At 38.5% G+C, this 26,957-nt stretch overlaps 1 protein-coding gene across 1 annotated transcript; it reads right to left on the bottom strand.

Annotated features, from left to right (window-relative positions):
• Positions 1–15,094: 15,094 nt before the first annotated feature.
• Positions 15,095–16,130, bottom strand: LOC115795306 (chemokine XC receptor 1-like). Its single transcript, XM_030751128.1, has one exon. It carries the CDS (start codon positions 16,128–16,130, stop codon positions 15,135–15,137), a length of 996 nt encoding a protein of 331 aa, XP_030606988.1. The 3' UTR covers positions 15,095–15,134.
• Positions 16,131–26,957: the final 10,827 nt, after the last annotated feature.

Below are 26,957 nucleotides of genomic sequence, written 5' to 3'. Positions count from 1 at the left end.
GAAACACACCTCTAGAGTCCCGTGCCATTCTATAAAAATATATAAATATTTTAACTGCCTTGATTTACACGCTGTAAGGTGGGCTTTTTTATTGTGTAGGCAATGTTTGCCTTCATTGTGACACAATGAAGTCAAACATTAGTTGAGTTACAGATGTTTGCAAGTTTTTTGTGGTGTTTTGCTGCATCTATGAGCTGTTTTGGGAAAAGCATCTTTGCCGCTGAGAATGTCAAAGTTGTTGCAAGAAATGTGCCCCAAGTGATCGAGAAAACCTGGAAGAGTAGGTAAGGATGTCTGTGTTTGTACCTGACCCATAGTTGAGGCAGGAAGACAGGGTGTTTCTGAAGAGCAGTGTTTAGGACATGTTTGTTATCTTGGTGGTCTAGAGAATTAATTATATTACCCAGAGTGCACAGGAATCTTCTGTTAAATAATTAAATAAATATCAGTCAGCTCTTCTAAATAAGGAGGCAAGAACAATGTTTTTCTCAGTTGCTTTGGCTCAATTCTTGAAGCAAAAAATATGTGAATATTTTCACAGCATTTTGTACTTGTTCACGACAGAAAGCGTTTTCTCCTTTTGTTACATTTTGGAAACATTTAGCACATTTAGGCAAATGAAAAAGAGCAATTTGAATTATAATATATATACGTCTGGGTTGTTCATATCTTTATGAAAAAGATTAATTATGTTTCTTCTCAGTTCGCTTTACTTTCTAATATATGCTAGCATTGTGTAAGTTATGTGTTCAATAAACAAATTATTTTCAAAATGGAAAGTTCCACAGATTTAAATCATGTCTATCAATAGCTTAAATACATGAACAGAGCACTGTCACAGTACAACGGGGGGGGGGGGGGGGGGGGGGGGGGGGGGTAGGGTAGGGTAGAATCTGTCCATAGAAGGGAAAGTGAAGTAAGAATGCAGAGAAGGCAACCAACATAGGAAAAATTCAAAAGGGTGCAGAAAATGACTAGATAAATAGTCAATCTCCCCATTTACTTTGCAAGGGAGGGCATTAGGTGTGAGGTTTATGAGAAACTGCTGCCAGATGTACAGGTGCAACAGAAAGTCAGTAATTCCCAGCCTTTTATTTTTTTTTCCGTATTGTAATATTGCCTACATATAGGAGCTCTTTTGCTTTGCAAAGAAGAATGCATAGTGTTGATCTCATCAAGTCAGCATATGAAGTCTATTCACTTTCATTCACAACTGCGGGCAGTTATCCTCAAAAATAATAAGTTGGTACAGCAGGTATTTAATGTGAGAGAAAGCACGGAGGAAAAGACTTACTGAATTAGATGATGAGGAGCTTAAGTATAAAATCTGCTGTCTTCCTCATAAAAATCTTAAAATTCTGACCAACCTGTTCATTTAACTGACAATGACTTCACTGACACAGCAACAACATGACTCACATGTTGTTGGTTTTGGATGAGTTAGAGCAGTTTGCAGTATGAATGAGCTGTTTTAGGACATGCTGCTTAAGAGCTGAGAACTTCAAAAATATTTTGAGAAATGTGCCAAAGAAAAACTGTTAGATGATAGAAGAATCACTGCAAAGGCATACACACTGGCAGTGAGACACTGTTAACCCTCTGAGTCATCATCGGTGATGACCCTAACTGCAACCATAACCCTATGTTATCATCATATGTAATTAATCAGGTGACAAAAGTCATTCTAAATGATACACACAAAAATGAGAGCAAACTGACTTTGTTATGAGAAAACACTCCTCTATAACAGAAACTGCAGATTGTTACTATCTATATTGCTATTTTTCAAGATAGATAGATAGATAGATAGATAGATAGATAGATAGATAGATAGATAGATAGATAGATAGATAGATAGATAGATAGATAGATAGATAGATAGATAGATAGATAGATAGATAGATAGATAGATAGATAGATAGATAGATAGATAGATAGATAGATAGATAGATAGATAGATATTACATTCCCATTTGCAAGTGAGAAATAACCAACATTAAACATGTAAGAACAAGTAGGAACTTTCTCGGCTCATCTAGACTAATTAAATGGAGCTTTGTGAGGAGTCATTAGGTAGATAATTAACTATCTATTAGTATGGAGAAAGAATTCATTCATAATATCTATAGTTAAACCACTTACTCCTCTGTCTTAACTTGTAACGTATTGTTTCATAATCGCTCCTCCTTATGATTAATAAGAATCTTGATCGACCATCAAATATCACTTGTGTAGATCATTTCAGACGAGGTGTCACTGTTATGCTGTGAATGCAAAGTTAATGAAAATCTAATTTTGAAGTAGTTCTCTTCCCTGAACAGGATGTGTTTGTAAGATAAAACTTGGTACACATGCATCAGCTGGCAAAGAGCATCCACAAACAACAACGTGCATCAGCAAAATCCAATTAAATCTTTTCATTGAAAGAGAACACTTCTATGCAGTTTACATTGTAAGACATGCAGATGCACAGTTGGGGATTTTGTGGACGTTACGACTATAACAAATGTCCCAACCTGGCGTTAGAGTCTCATCAGTGTATGATCTTGGTGCTGCAGAAAATCTTTCAGTTTCTTTTAGTATTCTAGTCCATTCTATGCCATCACCAATCTGTCCCATACTGCCTTTCAAGTATTTCCTGTGGGACTCATGCTGTGTTCATAAGGCCTCTCTCTCTCTTTCTCTCTCTCCCCCTCCCTCTTATACACACACAAACAAGCACACACACACACACACACACACACACACACACACACACACACACACACACACACACACACACACACACATGCTCATACTGTGGTGACTGCAGCAGAGAGAAGTGAGCTGTCTGTGGAGGGTTGGATTCTTGGTGTCGGTCCAAAAATGTGTCACTCGGGACACGCATGGCCTGCTGGAGGCAGGAATTCTGTCGCTAATGGGCCCCGCAGCCGTCGGCACCACCTGGGGATATGGGAGATGGGATGGATGGATGGGGGAGGGACTGAGGGAGAGAAGAGGGAGTTTATGTGGCACAATGTGTTGGTAACAGGAGGACATGAAACTGAGTCTATCTATCTATCTATCTATCTATCTATCTATCTATCTATCTATCTATCTATCTATCTATCTATCTATCATCTATCTATCTATCTATCTATCTATCTATCTATCTATCTATCTATCTATCTATCTATCTATCTATCTATCTATCTATCTATCTATCTATCTATCTGCCTGCCTGCCTGCCTGCCTGCCTGCCTGTCTGTCTGTCTAATTCAGCAAGCTGTAAAAGCAACTCGATTTTTTTTTCTAATGCAGAAATAAAACTTTCTGGTACTTTCCAGGTTCTATTAGACATAACCAAGTTATTCGTCTTCAATATGTTCTTTGAACTTGTGAAAATTAATGTATTTAGAAGGAAAAGTCAACATTTTTCCCTGCCATGAAAGGCAGCTTATAAAAAATGTGAAGGCATAAACAGGCAGGGCAGGTGTTGACGATGCAAATGAAACAGATGACAGATGGTGAGCCTCGCGATTGCTCACTGTGCAGATAATGGATGGAGGTAATCAAATTCCTCTGAGGCTTTGGGACTTTCTTCAGAACTTTCCCATCAATTGCACCATCAAACGGTACCATCGTCAATATAGCCTCCCTCTACCTCAAAAGAAGGGGTTACAAAGAAGTTACAAGATTTTATTTTTCTGATATACTTGGGCGAGTTTCAAGGCTAATGTGGAAAACGCACTATTCTGTTAATGTGTACAGAAAGTCAGCACACAGGCAGAAAGATGGAAGACAACTGAAAGGTAGATCTACATGGCTCTGTTGCAATCAAGGTTTTGTTTTATTTTGAGACATGTCTACGATGGAACAGGAGTTTGTGCCAGATCAGAGTTTTACCAATAATGTACTGTTGCTTTAGAAATGCAGCAATCAGATCAGCAGGCCAACAAAGCAAGTCTACCTTGGATGCTCTCCATCTGCATCCAAGCAAACTCTCCTTTCATGTTCTGTGATCGAAGCTTTCATGAATTTATTCACTTGAGCTGAGAGAGTTGTTGCTTCAAACAGGAGGATCATGAAAACGTGTATCTGATCTGCACTTTTCATAGTCTCACTGGAGGGAAACAGGCTGCATTTCTGTAAATTTCCTCCTCATTGTGGTGACAGCCATTTGATTTTCATAGGGCCCAGTTTGAAGGTCAGTTTAATGGCCCGTTTGTGTTTTGTGTTCGTCTTGCTTCAGTGGAAGCTTCAAAACAAAGGGGGTCGGACAACGCAATAAATGCGATTTTTTGTTTTAATGAGTAAAACATATCATTAAAAAATGCAATAAGTCTTTCAACATATCGCCACAACTTGTTCTCCAAAGAGACTATCAAAGCAGTACTGCAGAAATTAATTTGCAAACTTGGCTTCACTGTTATCAGTATGGAAGACAAACAGTTTTGTGTCAGACAAGGCTTGAAAATGCCAATTCTGTATCTGAAAAGCATTTTCCTGTCACAACACTCAAGAGCAGCATATTACTGCAACAATTCTCTTTCACACTTCGAGCTATGATAACAGCTTCAAGTGCCACACATATGTCTGCATAAAAGTGAAGGAGAAATTATCACGGAGGCAAAGAGAGGAAAGTATGCTGAATATCACAAGTTTTTATATGTCAAGTGAAGCTTTTTTTTTTCTATAAATGTGATAATTACTATTTCAAAAGCTTGGGACAGTGCACCATATTGATTATGTTAAAGGTGCAAAGAAATTTGCTTTGCATTTTTTTTTATGTTGGGGAGAAAATTCTACTGGTACAGCAGTTTTCTGACAGGCTGGAAAGTAACATGCTGGGAAGGATCTGCTTCTAACAGTGTTCAGCAGCTCCTAAATTAGAGGGAAAAAAAACCAAACATGATGCAAAAGAGAAACATATTCTTAGAGAAAAATCCTGTACAAGTAAGTTTTCCTGTTGTTCTCTGTCCAACCTGATCAGGGCATGCAAGCCAAGTGAGTGTAATTAACTTTTCCCAACTAATCTCTCCCTCAGTTACCTTATTTGTGTAAAATTCCCAATTAACTATATCCCGACAAATGACAAAACAATGCCATGTGAAATTTCTTAATGAATTCCTTTGTCTCTGACTGGCACCGATGAGGCATGAGAAAGGCACATGTATAGCGAGCATATTAGTTAGGCGAGCCCATGTGATGGTGCCCGTTCACGGCTGACGGAGTGTTGGTATCCTCGGGCATGGCTGCCAAGCTGCCAGTCTGTGCCGTCACACCTTGCTGCCTTTAAAGATTGCCCTGCAGAGACAGGGAGGGGATACGGAGGGCCTCACGTTTTTAACAATGCACAGTCTGGCAACCCAGGAGGGTTTACAACTGAGGATCGGTGCCAAGAACTGCCCACCAGAGAGATAGCTGTGGGGGAGGGGGATGAAGAGAGTTATGGGTGTAGAGCAGCACGCGCACATAAAGTCAGGTCTCTGTTGGGCACATTCCCTCATAGTATGTCTGTATGGATATGTACGTATATGAATGCTTCTCCCCTTATTGGCATGTGTTTGTGTATGTGAGGAAAGACAGCTGGGACCAATATTGGGGCGTATATCCAACAAAACTGTATGTCAAATCAATTCATCAAGCTTTCAGTGTGAGATGTTAAAGGAAAGAGAAAAGTGAGTGCACATATATTGTAGCCTTAGCACACACACACACACACACACACACACACACACACACACACACACACACACACACACACACACACACACACACACACAGGCTACACACCCACACGCACTTTGCCTTTTCTCAGTAATCCACACAAATGGCAGTGGATGGCAGAATGTAAATGAGCTGGTTATTACACAGCAACGTTCATCAAGCTGAGCTGGAAAGACTTCAATGGCCCTGATGAATATGCATGCAAATTTGTTAATTAAGTTAATTATTCTGCTGAAAATTCATTTGTCTTCCCAAGGACATTTCTGCGATGATTTTAACATGTTTCCACCATTAGTCATGCACGGTGCTATCGAAAATCACTTCTGTTCACCTTTTGGAAAGTTGCGGCCAAAAATCGGAGATAGAACACCTACAAATGAGGAGGAGGAGGGACGAGGTAGGTAGAGGACAACATATCAGGGGCGTGAAGAGTGGTCGGAGGTAGACAGCAGCTGGTGCAGCCTGAGGCTAAGGAAGGGTAAGCCAAAAAGCCGGGTCTGTAGGATATTTGCTCAGTGAATAGAGGACTGAAGAGTCAGTGCCAGGTCTGGAGGTTCTCACTGGGACCATATAAGATAAAAATGTTTTCATTCATGTTAATGCAAAAGACTTTAAACCAAAAAAGTATGTCATGTAATATGATGCATGACATGCACTTCATAATATGAATGATTAAATAATGACTTAATCTTTAATTTCCAGCTGCATATATTCCAGGTGTTTTCCCATATGGTAAAATACATAGAGAAATATATAAATGGGAATACAGCTGATCCATCATTGATACAAGACATATTAAATATATATCATGTTTTTCTATGCCATTTAATGTTTTCACCTATGTCTGCAAAACAGCTGTGGATAAAAACATATTGTGTCATATCCTGTGATATTATTTTATGCTCCTTATATCAAGATGTGGCCAGAAATATAACATTTCATATATGTTATATTATATGTATTTTCTTAATTCATATGAAATTTACATTTGATAGTCATTTTTATTATCTAAATATATAAACACATATGTGGAAAAGTCTGCAGCCTTTTACATCTGTTGCTCTTTTAATCCATGAATTTGAATCTTGGCTTCCAGATTAGGCTGAGTGATTGGTGGAACCTGTCTTATTTAAACCTCTGACACTTGGGGCCTGCTCTTCTCTTTGCTACTGGAGTGTGTGAGGTCTTCTTGCCAAGCTTCAATGAGGCCTTCAGAAAAAAAAAAATGTTTTGGATGCCTTTGTGTCTGGAAGGGTGTTTAAAAAGATCTCAAAATTATCTGAGCTCAGTGATTGCACTGTCACTAAGTGGGGTAGATTTTTAATGACTGCCAGTTTGTCCGGGACTGAATGCCCCAATAAATTCCTTCCCCAAAGGCTCCCCAACTGTCCTTTGCAGGATCTGCAGGCAACTGCTGTAACAGTTGGTGTCAAAGCACATTTGTTTAAAATCAGAAGAATATGGCACAATTTTACTTGCATGAGAAACATGCCACAGAAAAACCTTGTCCATAAAGAATGATTAAAGTAAAACTAATTTGAGATAGAACATATAGGCAAATATCTTTTAAACTAATGTGCTTTGGAGAGAAAAATCAAAGTTAGAGCTGTTTGGCAGCAGTAACAATAGTTCTGTTTGGCCCAGACCAAAGGCAGCTTCTCAGGACAAGAGCTCCAACTGTGAAATATGAAAATGATATAGATTTGGGTTGCTTCAGTGCCTCAGGCAATGTTCAGCTTGTAGTTATCAATTCTGCTGCAAAATTCTGTATCGTATCAAAGTATGCTTGAAAGTAATGTGAGACCATCTGTCTGTAAGTTAAGGCTGAGGCATACGGGGACCTTTCAAGAGAATAAATCCACAAGCAAATGGCTCAGGAAGGAATGAATGAAATAGGAGAAATAGAGTGTTACAGAATGGGCCATCCAAAGCCTAGAATTTACATCCCGCTGAAATGTTGTATTAGATAGTTTAAACAAATACATGTAAGAAAGGCCTGAAACATCTTGCAACTGAAAGACTTTTCAGCAGACCCATTATGCACCTACAAGCAGTTGTTTCTGCTAAAGAGCGCATTACCTACTTAAGAGACCAATGCCATGCTTACATTTTCCCATGAAAAATGTTTTATCTGTTGATATTTTTCTTGAATAAATTACTAAAATCATTATGCTGTTGCTCAGTCAGCCCTGTTCCAAAGAGGATGAAATATTTGCTGTTTAAATATGTTAAGAAAGCTAAAATTTCCACAGGACTGCATTTAGGTGGGCAAGACACTAAATAAGCAGGGTTTACCTGCTTGTTGGTATTTATCTAAAATCATAAGCATGTGAGGCGTCACGGTGGTGTGGTGGTCATTTATGGATGGACGTAAGCATGTGAATTACGTTCATCATACATATCATTTACCCATTTAGTCATCCATTTTCTGCCAGTAATCCAGGTCCAGGTTGTGGGGGCAGCAGTGTATGTCGTGTCCTGCGTCCCCAGGCCTCCTCCCTCCTGGTAGGACATGCCCAAAAGTGCCCAGGAGGCATCCTACTCAGATGCTCTAACCATTTTGTCTGGCTCCTTTCAATGTGGAAGAGTATCAGCTCTGCTCTGTGCACCTCCTGAATGACAGAGCTCCTCGCCCTAACTCTAAAGAACCTAGACACTGTTCAGAGGAAGCTCATGATCTCACAGCTCATGATCACAGATTAGGGTAGCAACATAAATCAGCAGGGTTGGGAACAAACAGGTTGCTGTCCCACATGGAGGAGTATATGTATTTTGGGGTTTTGTTCACACATTCTTCATAGTACATATAAATATTTCAGCAGTTACATATATTTATTTTTGGTGAACACCCCCCCCCCACCCCCCAAAAAAAGCACAAAAAAAAAACCAAGCAAAAACACAGACTGTTTAAGGCTGATCTATGGCATTAACTAATGAAGCCTCAAGCCTCAAGCTGAGGATACTCCATGCTCACAGGGTAGTGAATTGTCAGCCACAAACTGGGTCCACCCTAAAGTGTGCTCTGCTTCATCATTTATTTTGATTCTAATGTAAAAATGAGCATTCAACATGATCTAAAACTAGCAACTGACACCACCATGAAGGTTTTACTGAGACCACAGATCAAAGAAGCAGTAGGATTTTTCCTTTGGACTTCTATAAAATTAGACTCCTACTTGCAAAGGAGCTGCCGCCTGCTGGTCACTAGAAAGAATGCAGCTTTAAGGTACAGCTTCATTACCTTAATTTTTCAGACCTGGGGGCTGTTTCCCTCTCTTTTATACAGTCTATGCTGGAAGCCATTTCTGTTTCATTTAATTTTTCATTGCAATGTAACATAAAAGTCACCATGTAACTAACTGTTTTGTGGACTAATGCTTTTAAGCCTCAAATTTTTCCTTCTTGTTATTGTTTTTTTTTTTTAAAGTATATGTGACCATGTTTGACCTTTGCTTAGTAAGGTACATTGGGATGGTAACCTGAGAAACAGAACAGAGACTCAATGTGGATACAACAGAATAATGAAAAAAATGCACCAGCCTGCATCTCAAAATAGATATCCTAATATTGCAAGACTTAAAGCATTAATACAATATAGACACATGAATTAGGTGGAGGGGAAAAAGACAAGCGTGACACCAAAACCAATTTTTGTGAGTAGACTACAAAATTTAAACCATAATGCCAGAAAGTAAGCAAATACAAAACAAAATGGGAAAGTTGTAAATGAGAGATGTTAAAAATTAAAGTTACAAAGTAAGAGAAGCTGAAAAAGTCAAGACACAAAACAAGCCAGATGGAAAAATTTTGCAAGAAACATCAGGACGCACTGTTTGATACATCAAATAGCCATTCCGAGGCAGCTAGGCTAAGTCTGAATATCCAGATGTTTGATTTGTTAATTAAGTCTCCATGGTAGTTAATCATGCTGTTTTTTTTCTGTCTCACAACAGCAGGTAAAAAGAGGAGGACGACCCTACAATATAGAGATCTGATACATGCAGAGACAGGCTGCATTTGTTCTTTGTGGGTTATATTTGAAAAAAACGCAAGCAGCCAAAAAAGTTGTTCAGTCAACAAGAAAAACACAGAAATTCATTCACAGCAATGGAGCTGTTTAGGGAATAATTTTTTTTGTTTGATTTGTCAAAGATCTCTGTTTTAATTCTTTTTTGGCTGAAATGGAAATACAAGTAATAACATGGTGTTATTGGTTCAGTTATACTCTTGTGAAACAAGCAGCATAAGCCTGTACCAATGTCCCCTCTAGTGGAGAAGTGCAGCCTTGCAGTAGCAACAAAACAGACCAAGATGCTGCGTGAAATATGATAAATTATCAAACATAAATATATTTCTTTCTTAAGAGTGGACTTCGAAACCTCCATGTCACCCTCCTGAATTCTTGATTGAGCAAAGTGTGTATGGTAAGCGTGAGTTTAAATCTTTTAAATCTTAAAAAAGAAAGAAAGAAAAAAAAGATTCCCATGACAAATTCGATCAGGATTAGGTGCATTAGTGAAATGTCTTACATGCCAGTGTGTGTCACTAAATGATAAGTCATCTATATTTGTTCTCTAAAACAGTTGTTTGTAATTATAAGGGTGACACACTTAATCGATTTGCACGCATTTCCCTGACAGTCCAGATTAACAAGCAATAAGACTTTATTAGCAATATGCACACACGCACTTACACATTTGCAAGACATCAATTAAATTCACATATGGTTGGAGTAATTATCGTTATAGATAACTAAAATGAAAGGGGAGATATCACTGTGAAAAAGGAGGGTGAGTTGCCCTGGAGAAAAGAAGAGCAGGGAGTGAACGTGAGGGCCAGGGAGGCTAGTAGCAGAAACTCCATAAGAAAACAACAACAGCTGTTTCGCTCGTGGCTAAAAACAGGATTGAACAACAACATCATTTGCTAAGAAAATGATCTGGGAGAAGAGAGTGTACTGGCTCAAAGATAAGAAATGGCATGACTCTGTGGGGTGAGTTTTAGACTGAATTTTTCTACTTTTGTCTTTTCTCTGCAGTCATTGATGTTATTAAATCTGTTGTTTTCTGTGAATGTTAAAAACACAAATGCAAAAAAAAAAAAAAGAAAGAAAGAAAGAAGAAAGAACAGATACAATCTGATTAAAAACACACTTTCTTCTTAAACTGAGAAAATGCTGAAAATGCCAGAGTTTAAACTTAGAGTTTTATCAATTTTCTTGAACAAATTTGTTTAAGAAAACTGATAAAATTGCTGTGCAAAGAAGAACCAGTTGCAGGATGTGGTGTCTCATACGTGCAGAGAAAGTTTGAATCGACTGTGTTCATAGGTCACTGATATTACACACTGAAAAAAATCTCTTTATTTTTCGCTGACTTGTGCAAACACAACATGATCATGCTACAGTATAATTTCATGTTTGACTATTACACAAACAACATGCACAGAAATTATATCTGGCACAGAACTCTCTCTCTCAGTCTGTGCCAAAGAAAGTGTGAGCACGCTCCCGACTGCTCTGCCCTTGACTTGTATCCATTCATCCGAGCGTGCTGGATGCTTTAGTTAATTAAGCTTAATCTAGCCCCAGAGACAGATATGAGTGCTGTTAGAGAGGCCCACTGAGCTGTCCCAATACACTCTTCTCAGGACCCCCAGTGGAGCCATCATGGCCTTACTAGTCAACCATAATCAAGAACACTGACAGGACCCCAAAGAGACATGTTACATGTAGGAAAGTTAAAATATTTGGACCATAAAAAAGGCAGAATTGGTTCATGCAGTATTTTAATTACTGAAATGATATGACATAACTACATTTCAAGCACACATAATTTTAGATAAAAGTAGGGTTTAGATAAAAGCAGAGCCATATAACTTTACACAATTATACATAGAATTCCATATTTTGCTTATCCTTCCTTTCAGAGGTAATTTGTTTTGTGTGTGTCACATTCAGAAGATCACAGAGATAAATAAATCCCTAATATATTGACCATTTTGATGTTTGAAAAAAAAAAAAAGATTGAGAATATAAGATCTACAGCAAACAGATTCAAAATAGCCTTAAACAGATGTGGACAAAAATATAACAAATGATACAAATTATTGCAAATGAGGCTGTTTGAGAGTTGTAAGAATGTAATTGTTTCACTTTCTGATGCCTGATTTGTAATTTTTAAAACACTTGCATGACTTTATAGGCTAAATTGTCTACACACTTTATAAAAGGTTTTATATTCACATCAAAACAAAAGATTAACATAACAAAAATAAAATCCCCACAAGTCACACACTTTAACAATTATGACAAATTTCTCTTTGGGAAAAAAAAAAAAGACATCAAAAAATTACCATCTACTTTACCCTCCAGTCATTTTTGTTGCCACCTTGTGGGCTGATTTGCTCAGTGCAGATAAATTGTCATAACAGTGGGATTTACAGTGTTGGTGTCAGTGAGAAGAACTACAACTGAGAATATGCAAAAAAAAGTCTAAAAGTTCTATCTTACAAGTCGCAGCATTTTTTCTGATAAGTTAAAATCATTCTTCCTCTTTCTTACAAACAATATTGAAACAATTAAACATAAGTTTGTTTGTTTTTTCTTCCCTTTCATCTTTTCACTATGTGTACACATTTTGAGTATATAATCAACACTAAAGGAGAACTTTCCTCAAATTCAAAATTCCATATTATCTATATTGAGTTGCAGCCAAAGGTTTGCGTTAAGGAAAACAGCAAAAGAAAAAAGCAAACAGGTAACCCCTCCATATTTTTAGAGGTTTTCTTTGTCTTTGAAAACACAAAAATCAGGATTGAACAGTAAAATTATCTGCACCAATTTAAACTACAGTTATGTGCATGTCTCTGCCATCCCTACAGTAATGTAGACAGTATCAAAGACCAAAAATAGTTAAATCCATCTTGGATTTCTGTTTATTATTCTCCTTTATGCTTGCAAACACCTTCACCATTATTAAAGGCTATGTAAAAATAAGAAACTGGGGTTAAAGTCCAAATATATTGAAGGACATTTCAACTTGAAATGAACCACTTTGAATGAAATGTATTAAAGCACAATAATAAGACATCAGAGACCTACACAGGACAAATAAAGCAAGGCTGCAAAAGAACCACTAGCATGCCACAAGTTAGCAAAACCGCCTACAGTTATTTGAAAGTGGTGCTGGGTCCATCTTTGAAAAACAGTCAGTTTCCCAGTGGCATCAAATGGTGTTTCTGTTTCTGCTCTAAATTCCACAAACTGATTTTTTCCCCCCCAGCAATTATGTGAGATTGGACATCACTGTAAACTAAGAAAAACTGTGAACAATGCCAGTGACACTTAACATCCTCACAATAGCCAGCATAATCCCAGCTTTCCACCTTTGTTTTTAAAGCGTCACATATGTGATGCCTGAAATGCTGAATTTCCAAGCATCTAGTTGCACCTTTTCCATCTAGCACGGTTGCTCGGCTAGTTGTGCAGCATCACAGTAATGAGACAATAAACTGTCATGGCAGTCAACAGAATGACACTGCTGTACAACCCAACAAAGTATGCAGCAGTCATGAATTTGCAAAGAAAGTCCCCAAAGACCCAGATCAGCTGCCCAGAATGGAAGTATGATGCTGAAGATCAAACCAGAGCAGGTCATCTTCAGGATAAAAATATTCACGATACTTCTCAGGTTCTTGTAGGTGGCAAGAACACATAAGAGGAGACCAGTGCCTATGACACAGATGATGAAGATTAAAATGAAAAGGACACTGGTAAAACTGGAAAGTCAATCTCACAAAGATATGCAAGATGATCACTCACTCCTTCATCAGTTGTGGCGAAGTTGTTTGCTATTGTCAATTTTCTATTAAACATACAAACTAAATGATTTTTCAAATGTAATTAGTGAATTAGGCTTTCTATAAACTTTGGGAAACTGTTGATTTTAGTTTTAGTTTTATATTCATATTACAGTATGCGCATATGTATACTCTCATAATACATACTTAATTACTCTTTATTACATAAAGAGTAATTAAGTACCAAATTAGGAGAACAAACAAAGCATGTACCAATCAACAACCAAAGTGTTGAATCCCACTGTGCTGGAAAACGTGTTGACGTTCTTAAGCTAACTAATAGTTCCTTTTTCTTTTTTATTTCACAATTACTCCAAGATGCTGCCATAACAAAAAATTTTGTCATGGTTTGTCAAAAAAATGTCTACAAGCATGCTAAACTAATCAAAAAAGGCACGGAAATAAAAGTGGATGATTTTCCTTATTTTATTGTGGATGGAAAATATGATAAAAAAAAAAAAAACCTTTACAAAAGTGATTCATATGATAAGATAGACTATAGATAATCAAAGTAACATGGATTTATGATATCGCTAAAATAAACATTCTTTTAAAATCACATGCTACAGCAGTACAACAGTAAAATACTCTTGATCACACAGTACATTACACATCACTGCTGTCAAACAGAAGTCTCACCAATCTGCACCAAACAGAACAGACACAGGAATGAAAGTAAAACAAATTCTTCATTTTATTGTAGATGAAAGTTAGAAATATGATTAAACTTTACAAGAGTGATTGATATAATGTAAAATAGTCAAAGGGAAATAGATTTATGATATCTCCATTGTCACATACAGTTTAATAAGTAAATAAATGTGCATGCTACAGCAGTACAACAATAAAAGGCTCTTGATGATGGCACAGTTTGATCGGAAAGCAGATAATCACAGATAACTACATGAAGAAAACTTGATGAAGCACAGCACATTACACCTCAGTGCTGTCAAACAGAAGTCTCACACTTTTATTCCCCTTTTTCTCAGTTAAAGCTTTACAGCAACTGGTAGGACCCAACTCGGACCTCAGAACAGCATGAGTTTTTTTGTGAACCTACTATCTGAATGAGGCACAAGAACCCTGGCGTTGCTGTTTGGCTGTTTGAGTTACTATGGTATATCTGCCAGCTCAAAGGACTCTATTGTTGAAAGATGACGTTATTGTTTGACAAAGATGCAGGTTCATGAGTAGCAGTTTGTGGGCTAAATACTAATGGTAATAGCTGGTATAGTTTTACTATGTTCATCAATATGTTTTGTATCTTATTATCTTTAATGTTAAATGAGCAAATGTTAGTACATTCATGTTACACCAAATTATAGATAGAAAGCAGCTTGATTAACATCAGGTTTATTATTTCTGACAGCCAGATACCAGTCAAAAGAAAAGTCAAAGAAACGGATGTAAAATGCCTCCACAATTGGAATATTTGAAAGTTAGAGCCTTACTTTGGCAACAAATGTAATAATAATCCATATTAATGTCATCTGATGTATCTAGTCTAATTCTAAAGCATCTGGTAATCTAATACTAATCCATGGTTATGGCTAAGCATTGTAAATTCACATTTCTTCATCTTTTAGATGGATGAATACTACTGAACTTTCATTGTTACTCACATCTCTGCTTTGTGATAAAGGATTACACAGTATGGAAACATACTTCCTAAATCTTTGTGCTCCAATTATATGGAACAGAGGGCTAAGGCAGCAGTAGAAGTGAGACAGAGGATAAAGGATAGCCCATGCAAAGTGCAATACATGGAACCCTGCACGTGTGAGATTCAAAACACCCAAGATCTCAAGTGTCATTATAAAGTTAAGGACACAGTAAGGAGTCAAACAAAGAAAAATAGCAACAGTTATCCATAAAATCAGTTTTGAAGGCTGCTGATTGCTGTTTATCCTGCCCTGTTTCACCATTATCCACATGTGAACATAGCAGAATGTAACGATAAAGAAAGGAATGAGAAAGAAAAGGAAAATCTCCATGTACAAGTCAACAAGTAACATAGTTAATGACTCCATATGTACACACACTTCATCATGTGTGACTCCACTATTCACAGACAGCTTAATGCTTGAAACTGCACCTACCAGCCATATCAAGATGCTAGCTACAAGCACACCACATTTTCTTGAGACCTGTGCACACAGACAAGAAACTTGAACAGCAGAAACATAATAATGCAAAGACATGGCAGTGAGGATCACCACAGAAGTGTTCAGTCCCAGATAATAAACCCATATCCCGACTCCACAGGCCCAATCTCCAAAGATCCAGCCGTGGAGTACATTACAGGCCTCAAAGGGCAAGTTCAGAGTGAAGCAAAGGTTAGCAACTGTGAGCTGCAGAAGTAAGATATCGGGTGTGCTCTTCCAAGCTTGTTCTCTTCGGAGGACCCACAGCAGGAAGCTGTTTCCAGGCAGGCTGATGCAGAAGATGAGAATGATGATGGCAGCAGCATAGCGTTGCTGTGCTGATTGCTCAACTTGAAGCTTGAGCTCACTGCTTTCCGTCAGATTAAAGAGTGTAAACTCATCACTGCTCAAGGCCATTATTTACTAGATGAGGTGTTGTGAGGAAATTGCTGTTGATCTAACGAAGAGGTGAGATTATAACATTAGTTTTTAATTATTTAAAAACTTCATATACATTAATGATTAAATAAATCTATTAGACAAAGCGAGACAAAAACTAATCCAGTCAAGTGCAACAGACCCTGTCCTCTAAAAACTTCAACAGTGGTGACTGTTGTGTTATACTGTAATGTTTATAAGGAAGAACATGAGTAGCTTAGTGATCATAATATTTACAAAGGATATCAGCTTTGTACTTTGTCATGCCTATCTACTCCTTTGAATGAAAATACATATTGTAAAGGTTAAGTCTAAGTTGGACACTTGTTCCTGCCATCCAACTTCCTCACTCAGCTGTCAGTTCTTATCACAAGTCTTCAGCACCAAATGCATCTCATTGACTGTCTAACTTACGATCTTCTAATATAACTTTTGGCAGATTTCATTCTAATTACACTCACAACCACCTGCCATATATATATGTAAATTTCTTCTGCTCCAAGGAGGGTTCTCTTTGAGGATCTACCAGGTTCAGGAGTCACCACTGATCTTCAGTAGGGCCTTCCCCTTACTGTAGCCTCCAGCCTAGCTTGTTGCTTTATTTTCATTAAATGTCTGTTGTGTATTTGCGGTTGGGGTCCCTGTTAGTGAAATGCTGATAGCTCAATTTGAAGCTTGATTTCACCTCTTTAAGTCTCATTAAAGAGTTTAAACTCATCGCTGTTCAAGGCCATTATTTACTTTTTGAGTTCCTGTGAGAAAATTCCTGCTGAGAAGTGAGGAGATATAATTCAAATTGTCATATGAATTCATGATTATTTTTCCTAGTTCAAATCTCTTAGGCAAAGCTAGATGAAGACTAATGCACTCTAATACAATAGGCCCATTCGTCTAACACCCACTGATCTGTGTTGAAAGGGTAAAAGTCTATAATCTTGGAAGCTGCAATTTGCGACACTGTTGTGTTACACTGGTATGTTTGTATTGCAAAAGTGATCATAATGTTTATTATTTATATCAGCATAATATTCTGTATGTGTCATGGCTTCAACTCAAAATGAACTACTTTAAAATAAATATGCTTAAGCTCAATAATACCTATAAATAACACGTGTCCTGCAGATTTTAGATGTGTCTCTGCTTCAGCACACCTGAGTCAAATATAGAAGTCATTAGCAGGACTCTGGAGAACTTGACTGCATACTGAGGAGGTAATTTAGCCATTTGATTCAGGTGTGTTGGATCAGGGACACATCTAAATACTGCAGGACACTGGCCCTTGAGGCCTGGAGTTTGAGACCCCTGCCTTAAAGGTTAGCTACCCGCACAGATATTTGTTTTTTACATTTAATGCATTTCATTCCATGTTTTTGAGCTACATTTACCCTCCTGATTGTTTCCATTTTAATTCATATTGCTGTAATATCACGTTTCACTCCATATTCTCACATTTCAATACATTTTCTAGTATTTTTATTCCAAACTTTTCAGTTGTATTACATCAGTTCTCAACCTAAACCAAACCCCAACCAAAAATATGCTGACTTAAGTCAAGAGGAAAAATGCCAAAATGGCCTTACCTTGTGCATGCACTCGTGACCTTCCAGTAGGTCCTGCTCACAGCTTTTCTCAGTGATTGTGTTAATACACTTCTATCTCACACTAATTTGACTCTCTCAGCAACCACAGAAAAGTGCTATTAGTGCATTTTTTTTTAATCCAGTTTATTGTGACATATGAAAAAATTTTTTGTGAGAACAGAGAAGTGAAATCAGCTTCACTAGATTTCAGCCACATTTTCTTTTCTTTTTTTTTTTTTTTTTTTTTGCAAAACCAGCACACCAAATTAATTTGCAGCACTGAGATGCACATTTTTACAAACATTTATCTTTAATTCCGCAAATTAAAGACTGAAACATATACAGCAAGTAAAATAAATATTGAACACATCACTGATTTTCTAAATAAACATATTTTTAAAGGTGCTATTGACATAAAATTCTCACCGGATGTCAGTAACAACCCATCCAATGCACACATGCAAAGAAATCAAACCATTGATGTCCATAAATTATGTGTAATAATGAGAAATGACACAGGGAAAAAGCCTTTGTTGGTGATGACAGCTTCAAGAGGCCTCCTGTATGGAGAAACTGGTTGCACGCATTGCTCAGGTGTGATTTTTGGACCATTCTTCCGCACAGATGCTCTTCAAATCCTGAAGGCTCCGTGGGCTCCTTCTATGAAATCTGAGCTTTAGTTCCTTCCATAGATTTTCAATTGGATTCAGGTCAGGTGATTGGCTGGTCCATTCCAGCAGCTTTATTTCATTTCTCTGAAACCAATTGAGAGTTTCCTTGGCTGTGTGTTTGGGATCATTGTCTGGTGCAATGTCCACCCTTGCTTCATCTTCATCATTCTGGTAGATGGCACCAGGTTTTTATCAACAATGTCTGGGTAGACTCCTATGGAAGAGTCACCAAGGGAACTGTTTACCCTCCCTGGGATAGGGTTACCGGGGCCCCACCTTGGAGCCAGGCCTAGGGAGGGAGCTCGAGGGAGACCATCTGGTGGCCGGGCATTAACCTGTGGTGGCCGTCCGGGTGCAGTAGCTGGGACCCAGTTGTGGGAACTACACTCCCATTCCCGCATGCTGGGTGTTCTAACCACCTCAAATAGAAAGCCAGCAGCATAAGCAGACTAAACACACCTGGGTCACCACCTGCTCACACCTTTGCCTTTGGGGAAGAGATACTGGACCATTAAAACCTGGACAAACAGACTAAAAGCAGCTTCTTCCTCAGGGTTGTGGCCTCCATTTAGTGGCCCTCCACCCTCTGTCACACACACACACACACACACACAACTTAAATAAATTAACTGAGCAGTTTTCTATAAAATGACAGAAAACCGTTTGCTCAGGTTTAGTTTTTGTATAATATATAAAATGAGGAGATTCATTATCAAATTAGGAGAGTAAACACATCAACCTGCATTTAATCATTAATTGATATTAATCTCTGGCTCTCTTCCACAGCATATCTTTCTCTCCCCTCAGCCCAACCGGTCGCGGCAGATGACTGCCCCTCTCTGAGCCTGGTTCTGCTGGAGGTTTCTTCCTGTTAAAAGGGAGTTTTTCCTTTCCACTGTCGCCAAGTGCTGCTCACAGGGGGTCGTTTTGACTGTTGGGTTTTCTCTGTATTATTGTAGGGTCTTTACCCACAATACAAAGCGCCTTGAGGCGACAGTTTGTTGTGATTTGGCGCTATATAAATAAAAATTGAATTGAATTGAATCAACCAAACATCAGCCATCAGGTCTTGTGCTGAATTGCACTGTGCAAGGAAAAGTGATATTCTTGAGTTAACTAATAGTTAATCTTTTTGTTTCATATTAACTCAAATGTTGTATTAACAAAAATCTCTCTCAAAAAAAAGGAATTTTCAATATTTTTTGTCATAGTTTTTCTTGACACATAACTATCTACAAGCATGCTGCACCAATCAGAACAGACAAAGGAATAAAAGCAAAGCAAATTCTTTACTTTATTGTAGATGAAGATAAAGGAAATCTGATTAAAAAACTTAAGAGTGACTGAGATAAAGTAAAATATTAGTTAATCAAAGTGATACAGATTCATATCTAATATCGTGTACAGTTTAATCAGTAAATAAACATACTTTTAAAATCACATACATGCAACAGCAGTACAACAATAAAAGGCGTTTGATTGCAGTACAGAAAGTAGATAACCACAGACGTAAAGAAAACTTGATGAAATACAGCACAACCCAGTATCACGGCAAAGCGTGCAATTGTGTCCATTTCATGCTTTACGTCTCATAGGCATGAAACGTACATGCATGTTGATTTTGCAGTTACAACAGGGTGCGATATTTCATTTCCAGCTCACAACTTTCCACCACCATTCTGTTGATTTTCAGCCATTTAAGTGGGTCAAATACTGGCATTAGTACTTTACATATGACTGGGTAGCATTAGCAATTTATACCCAACAGGATGTCTTGTTAATGTTTTTTTTTTTTTCAAGGAAATACTTCACTTTCTCTTGTATTTTGATTATAGTGAAGATTTAAGATTGGGTGGGCCTCATGGGAGTTTCTGGTTATTAAGTGGGCTGCAGCACTCCTGACTTTGGGAATGACTGCTGTAAAGTTTGGCTGTTTGTGTTACTATGATAAATCTGCCAGCTCAAAGCACTCTATAATATTCTCCTCAGCCTGTGCATTAACAAAAGTAAGTCTCTGTCATTAGTAGCTGCCACACACTTTAATTGTTGTTTGCTTGTGTTTTTGCACCATTATCTGTAAACTCTATAGACTGGTGTATGTGTTAATCGAATGTTTTGGAGATATTGAAACCAACTCTTATGGCCCTAATAAGTTAAAATCACAAAGGCCACATTCCTTTCTGATGCTTAGCCTGAAATAATGCACGTCTAATAATACATGTCTGTCTGCCTTTAGCATCAATTGTTGAAAGATGTTAAGGAAGTAACTGTTGTTTGACAAAGATGCAGGTTAATGAGTAGCAGGTAGTGAGCTAAATACAAATGGTAATAGCAGGTGTAGTTTTACTATGTTTATCAATAAGTTTTGTATCTTAATTTGTATTGAATGTTTATTTATAATTAATGTTTTAATTTCTGACAGCTAGACACCAGGCAAAGAAATGTCAATGAAATAGATTTTTTTAAAAAAACCTTCCAAAATCTGAGTTGTAACAAAAAAAGTTCTAAATCTAATACTGATACTATATTGATTTTAGCTAATTTATCTAGTCCAATCCTAAAGCGTCTGTTCGTCTAATCCTAATCCATCACTATGGCTAAGCACCATAAATCCATATTTATTCGTCTTTTTGTAGAGGGATGAATACCACTGAACTCCCATTGTTACTCACATCTCTGCTTTGTGATAAAGGGTTGCACGGTGTGGGGAGATACTTCCTAAACCTTTGTGCTCCAATTATATGGAACAGAGGGCTTAGGCAGCAGTAGAAGTGAGAAAGAGGATAAAGGATAAACAATACAACGTCGAGTACATGGATCCATGCATGTGTCAGATTGAAAACACCCCAAATGTGAAATGTCTTTATAAAGTCAACACCATAGTAAGGAGTCAAACAAAGATGGCGCTGTCACTTGGTGTTGGCTCTCACTGCGGTATTGTATCACTTCCTGTTCCTGTTTCGGAGCACAGTGTTTTGCTGTCTGTTAGCTGTTATATCTGTATAACTCGATTTATCTGGATAATAACATATTTTAGTGTAATCTTCACCTACTTTAAATAGCATACTCTTTGCTGAATCACCTGTATTCACATTACTCACTTTATTTGTTTTTAGAAATTCGCTAGCTTAGCTCAGCTAGTAGCTTAGCCCTTAGCCGACTCACTACCAGCATGGCTTCTTCTCCTGTCTCTCCTGCACTTTCCTGCTCTGGGTGTCACATGTTTAGTTACTCCTCGGCCTCCTTTAGCAGTAACGGTACTTGTAATAAATGTAGTCTGTTTGTAGCTCTGGAGGCCAGGCTTTCTGAACTGGAGACTCGGCTCCGCACCCTGGAAAATCCTGCATCTAGCCAGGCCCCTGTAGCGGGTGCGGACCATGGTAGCTTAGCCGCCGTTAGCTCCCCCCAGCAGATCCCGAGCAGCAGGGAAAACAGGCCGGCTGGGTGACGGTGAGGAGGAAGCGTAGTCCTAAGCAGAAGCCCCGGGTACACCACCAACCTGTTCACGTCTCTAACCGTTTTTCTCCACTCGGCGACACACCTGCCGAGGAACAAACTCTGGTTATTGGCGACTCTGTTTTGAGAAACGTGAAGCTAGAGACACCGGCGACTATAGTCAAATGTCTTCCAGGGGCCAGAGCAGGCGACATTCATGGAAATTTGAAACTGCTGGCTAAGGCTAATCGTAGATTTGGTAAGATCGTTATTCACGTCGCAGTAATAACACCCGGTTACGCCAATCGGAGGTCACTAAAATTAATATTGACTCGGTGTGTAACTTTGCAAAAACGATGTCGGACTCTGTAGTTTTCTCTGGGCCCCTCCCCAATCAGACCAGGAGCGACATGTTTAGCCGCATGTTCTCCTTGAATCGCTGGCTAGCGCCCAACCGGTCGCGGCAGATGACTGCCCCTCCCTGAGCCTGGTTCTGCTGGAGGTTTCTTCCTGTTAAAAGGGAGTTTTTCCTTTCCACTGTCGCCAAGTGCTGCTCATAGGGGGTCGTTTTGACTGTTGGGTTTTCTCTGTATTATTGTAGGGTCTTTACCCACAATACAAAGCGCCTTGAGGCGACAGTTTGTTGTGATTTGGCGCTATATAAATAAAATTGAATTGAATTGAATTGAATTGAAAATGTGTTTCTGGTAGAACTGGGCCCCAATCCAGGAAGCAGATTTAGCTAAAAACAACATCAAAAAAACCTCTGGGTTTGTAACTCTAAAATAACAGAAACTGTTCTAGAAAGAGAGCTATCTTCAACTCTGAATCAGTTACCATGGTAACAGACTCTGAACCTAACCTGCTCACTGGCAGGTTTTATCCAACAAACTGAGTATTTCTCTGACTCCTCCCCTCCTGCTGCACCTGAACCACCTGTCTGACACTCTGATCATTTCCTCATTCATAAATTGGCTGTCAGAGGAGAGAATTCATCTGCAGACGTTTGTTTCTACCAGCACTGAAATCCCAGTTAGACATTCATTTATTTTTGTACGTAACATGAAGCTTTTACAGTCGTTCACTCGTCAACAGGCTGTAAGGACGGAGACAGCGATGATGTCACGCATTATGAGCATAGCTGCCAGACTGTCAATAGATTCCATATTTACTGAAAATTATTTAAACAATTAAATGGTCATAAACTGAACTGTCACAAATTGCAGAAAAAACACCTTCTAAAAAAATGTACCTGAGGTCTGCTGCTGTCTCAGTCTCTAACACACAGGTCGCTCAGTAAACTCAGTCTGAGCTGTTTCTCCACAGTTTTATCTTCACTTTCTGTCTCCTGTAGTTTGTCCGTCACGCTGCAGCTGAATAATTAATTTCATCTGATGAAAATTCAAGTTGCATAAATGATGACAGTGGACATTATAAAATAAATTCTATATTTTCTAACAAACTTTAATTCTATGATTACAGAGTGGGCCAAGCTGATTAAAATGACTTGTCATGCTCTACACTCAAACGTATATTCCTTGATCCGCTGGATTAAATTTGAGGCTCTGCTCCATATTTGCCCGTTGCCAGATGGTGAATCCTGGTGTCGGTGCTCCATTGATGATGACTTTCTTTCCTTACTCACATGCTAACTGATTGAACTAACTCTGATCAGCCGTTCTGGAACGGGAAACTAATGAAAGTTACCAATCTCACAGTTGGCCAACTGAGAGTCTGATTTAAACTCGGTTTGTTGAACCTGCTTCCTGGAATATGGCCTTGGGTTTTAAAAAAATGTCTAATTTATTAACTATTAAACTGTAAACTATTTTTTTTTAACCTTTTTTCACGTGGTTTGAAAAGCTTTTTGATAAAAAGATTGTTTTGCTTATACTGAGGTTAGAATAAAATATTGGAGAGAGAGAATATGTTCCATTAGTTCTTATCACTATTAATAGGTAATTGGACGAGTCACAAGACAGATCAAGCAGCTGCGACGAGGTCTTAAAGAAACACCAATGTGGACAGTGCTGACTCAGCGACCAGACACAGCAGCTTTGCTACTTCCAAAAGAGGGAGCAAGAAACATCTGCCCTGAAGTAAGTTAGTTAATAAATCTGATCTGACCTCATTTGTATTTTAATTTAGCTGAAAAGATCAGAGAGTGAATTATGCTTCTCATGTGCATTTCAATGCAGGTTCTTCTGCAGCGCATCACTTGGCCACAAGCAGACGATGATGATGATGATGATGATGACGACGACTGCTCAGCTGACAGCAAATGTCGTGTGTCGGGTTATCTCCAGGAGTTCATCACAAGAGGTTGGCTGTTAGAGAACACTTGCACGCGTGATTTAAACAGCATTAGAATTTACTTTTGTTTGTTTTTTATGTAGCTACACCGACTGAACTGCTGAATCTGGTGAAATTCTGGACAGGCTGGGAGGTCCTGCCAACAGCTCTCTCTGTAGAGGTAACCACAGGAAGATATATCACAGCCTCAACCTGCTTTGAGATTCTGCGCATCCCTTGCCACTACAAGGATTACACTTCTTTCCAGAGTGACTTGCTTGCTTCTGTTTCCACCTGCCACACAGGGTTTGGTTTACTGTGAAAGTACCAGCTGATGTTTCAATAATTCCAAGTTTTAAAAATATTTTATGTTCTGTTTAACTGTTTTTTAAAGGGTTTTTTTAAAAAAAGTTTTAAAGAAGTCATCTGGAGTACGTTTTGTAAAGTTGATATTTCATCTTTTTACAAGAGACTCAGTCAAGTCAAAACTGGATTTTCTTGTCTTGGATAAGACGTGAATTAGTTCTTTATCAAAACCTGAATAGCTGAGAATCTTCACTGTTCTTAAAATAAAACAAACTTACCACTTCAAGTACCAGAGCTGTAAAGGGTTCAGAATTTTAAAAAGAGTCCTGAGTTTACATTTGCTGGCTTGCATGTTTGCTGTTCACAGGAAATCATTAAATAAATGTTTTGGCTACAGACTTGTCTTCAGTATCCTCCCTTTTGACTCACCAAAAACAGCAAACACCCAACAAGTGCAGGTATTTTGATTCTTAGATCATCTTTTATTCACAAAGAAAGCAAATGCTCACAAAACTGAACAGCCATATAAATGTCAGCCAAAAGACTGAGATGCAGCTTTTGGGTCAACTGCCTCCTTTAAGGCTGTCATTTGTTCACAAGTCAGAGGGCACGCCGTGTCTGGGACCACAATGCCCGAGTGCTGGTTCTGAGGAAGCCCACTGTCTTCCCATTCAATATGGGGAAAGTCCAGATCCTACAGAAAGAAAGACTTGGAATGGTTTTGAAATTGAATCACCTGTCCTAATGTAATTAAATGTTAAAACATGCACATACTTCTGTACTATCTGGTCTTTGAATTGGGTGGTGTGAACAGCCCAGTGCCCACAGCTGGTTAGGAGTCATGTGGCCTTCTGTTCTGAGTGGGTGATTGTCCCAACCACAGTGGAAAGTGTCCAAGTCTTCCTGTGGGCGTGGCAGGAACACATAGTGGCAACAGAACAGGTGTGTAGCATTACCAATGCTGAGGAAGCCACCATCTTCAAGGTAATGGAGAACATCGTAGTAGATGCTCGTTACAGCAACCCACAGGTCCCTCCATAACCTCTCAATCCTAAAATTACACAGATTACATCTCAATAGTGTCATTGTACTACACGTACAATAACACTTGACATTAACAATAAGAATAAAAGCATTATACATAATTTAAAAGGTAAAGTAATTAGGGTTTTAAAATTGCATCTTTTGGTTATTTGTATTAATTTTCATAACTTTATCAATACATTTTGCTACATATACTACATTCTGGATTTTGCAAGTTTTTTTTAATCTATAAATATTAGGTGACAGCTTTCAAGTAGCATTGTACTACATTCTTCTCAACTAACCGTTGGTTATGAACACTTTTCCCAGATATAAAGCTGCTCCTCCCAGTACCACGGACTGTGAACATGAGGCGAGCGATGTCCACGTTTTCCACCCCTTGATCACCACGTACCCTAAGAAATATAAATAAAAATAAGTCTATAGATAGTGAAGAAGTGAATAAATAAATAACTAAGTTACCCATGCTTTGGGGCATTATCTAACAGTTTAGCAAAATATACATTTACCTTAGTGGAAAACCAAACTTCTCAACTGATGCTTGGAAGAAGGCCAGGGCAGTGGATGCCAGGTTGTTGGAGGATGCACCCAGGTACATAATCTGCAGCACAATGCAATGATACCACTATGAAATACTAGGTATCTGATGATTGTTAAAAACATATTTATCCTGGACAACTATGTTTACCTTACGGGAAAAGCCATCAATCCCTCCAAATATAACAATGTTATATCTAAAAAGAAAAAAAAAAATCGTGTGTTAAAGACAACTAATGAAAATAATGTGTGCCTTAACAGCAATAAGTATACTGTACAATAACATCAAACCATGAATTGCACTACAAATGACTAAAAAAACAAAACAAAAACATACCGGATCAATTTATGGTTTGTATTGATGTGCATCAGGGAGTGAGGACCTGGAACAGAGTAGGTACGTCGATTGACACACCCCAAATTGAATGTCCGAGCTATGACACCACTGGTGTCAACGCGGTGCATGGATGCTCTGACGCGGTCATACTGCACCCTCAGTCCTCTGGCTTGCAGAAGTGCCTTCATCATTCGGTATCCAGAATGAGGCTGCTTGGATATGATCTCCCTCACACACTGGTCCAAGTCTTCATCAGTCATGGTGCTGTAGAGTGTCCTTACTGAGAGATCACACTCCCACATACGTCTGTACAGTGTACTTCTAGAGACCCCCAATAGCTTGGTTATATATGGTACGGACAAGTTAAGTTCAAGCAAGTGGCGAAGGCAGTCTGAGGATACTACCATACGCTGTCGCCCTGTTGGTCCTTGTTCAAACTGTACAACTGTAGTGTGCTCTTTGCTTCTGTGTTTTTCAGCATTTATGAGACTGTGCAGGTCTGTCAGTGCATCTAAAATATTGGGACAAATGTGTGCCTGACTAGACAGTGCATTTAACAGCACATATTCTTGTGTGCATGTAAACTCTAAGAAGTCCAAATCCA

Source organism: Archocentrus centrarchus, chromosome 17 (assembly GCF_007364275.1).
Source record: "Archocentrus centrarchus isolate MPI-CPG fArcCen1 chromosome 17, fArcCen1, whole genome shotgun sequence".
Lineage (NCBI taxonomy): Eukaryota > Metazoa > Chordata > Actinopteri > Cichliformes > Cichlidae > Archocentrus > Archocentrus centrarchus.
The sequence above is the reverse complement of the archived record's forward strand: the minus strand, read 5'-3'. Positions and strand labels throughout refer to the sequence as shown.

Coding starts and splice junctions, on each gene's coding strand:
- LOC115795306 (XM_030751128.1), bottom strand. CDS start 16,130: ATGGCCTTGAGCAGTGATGAGTTTACACTCTTTAATCTGACGGAAAGC.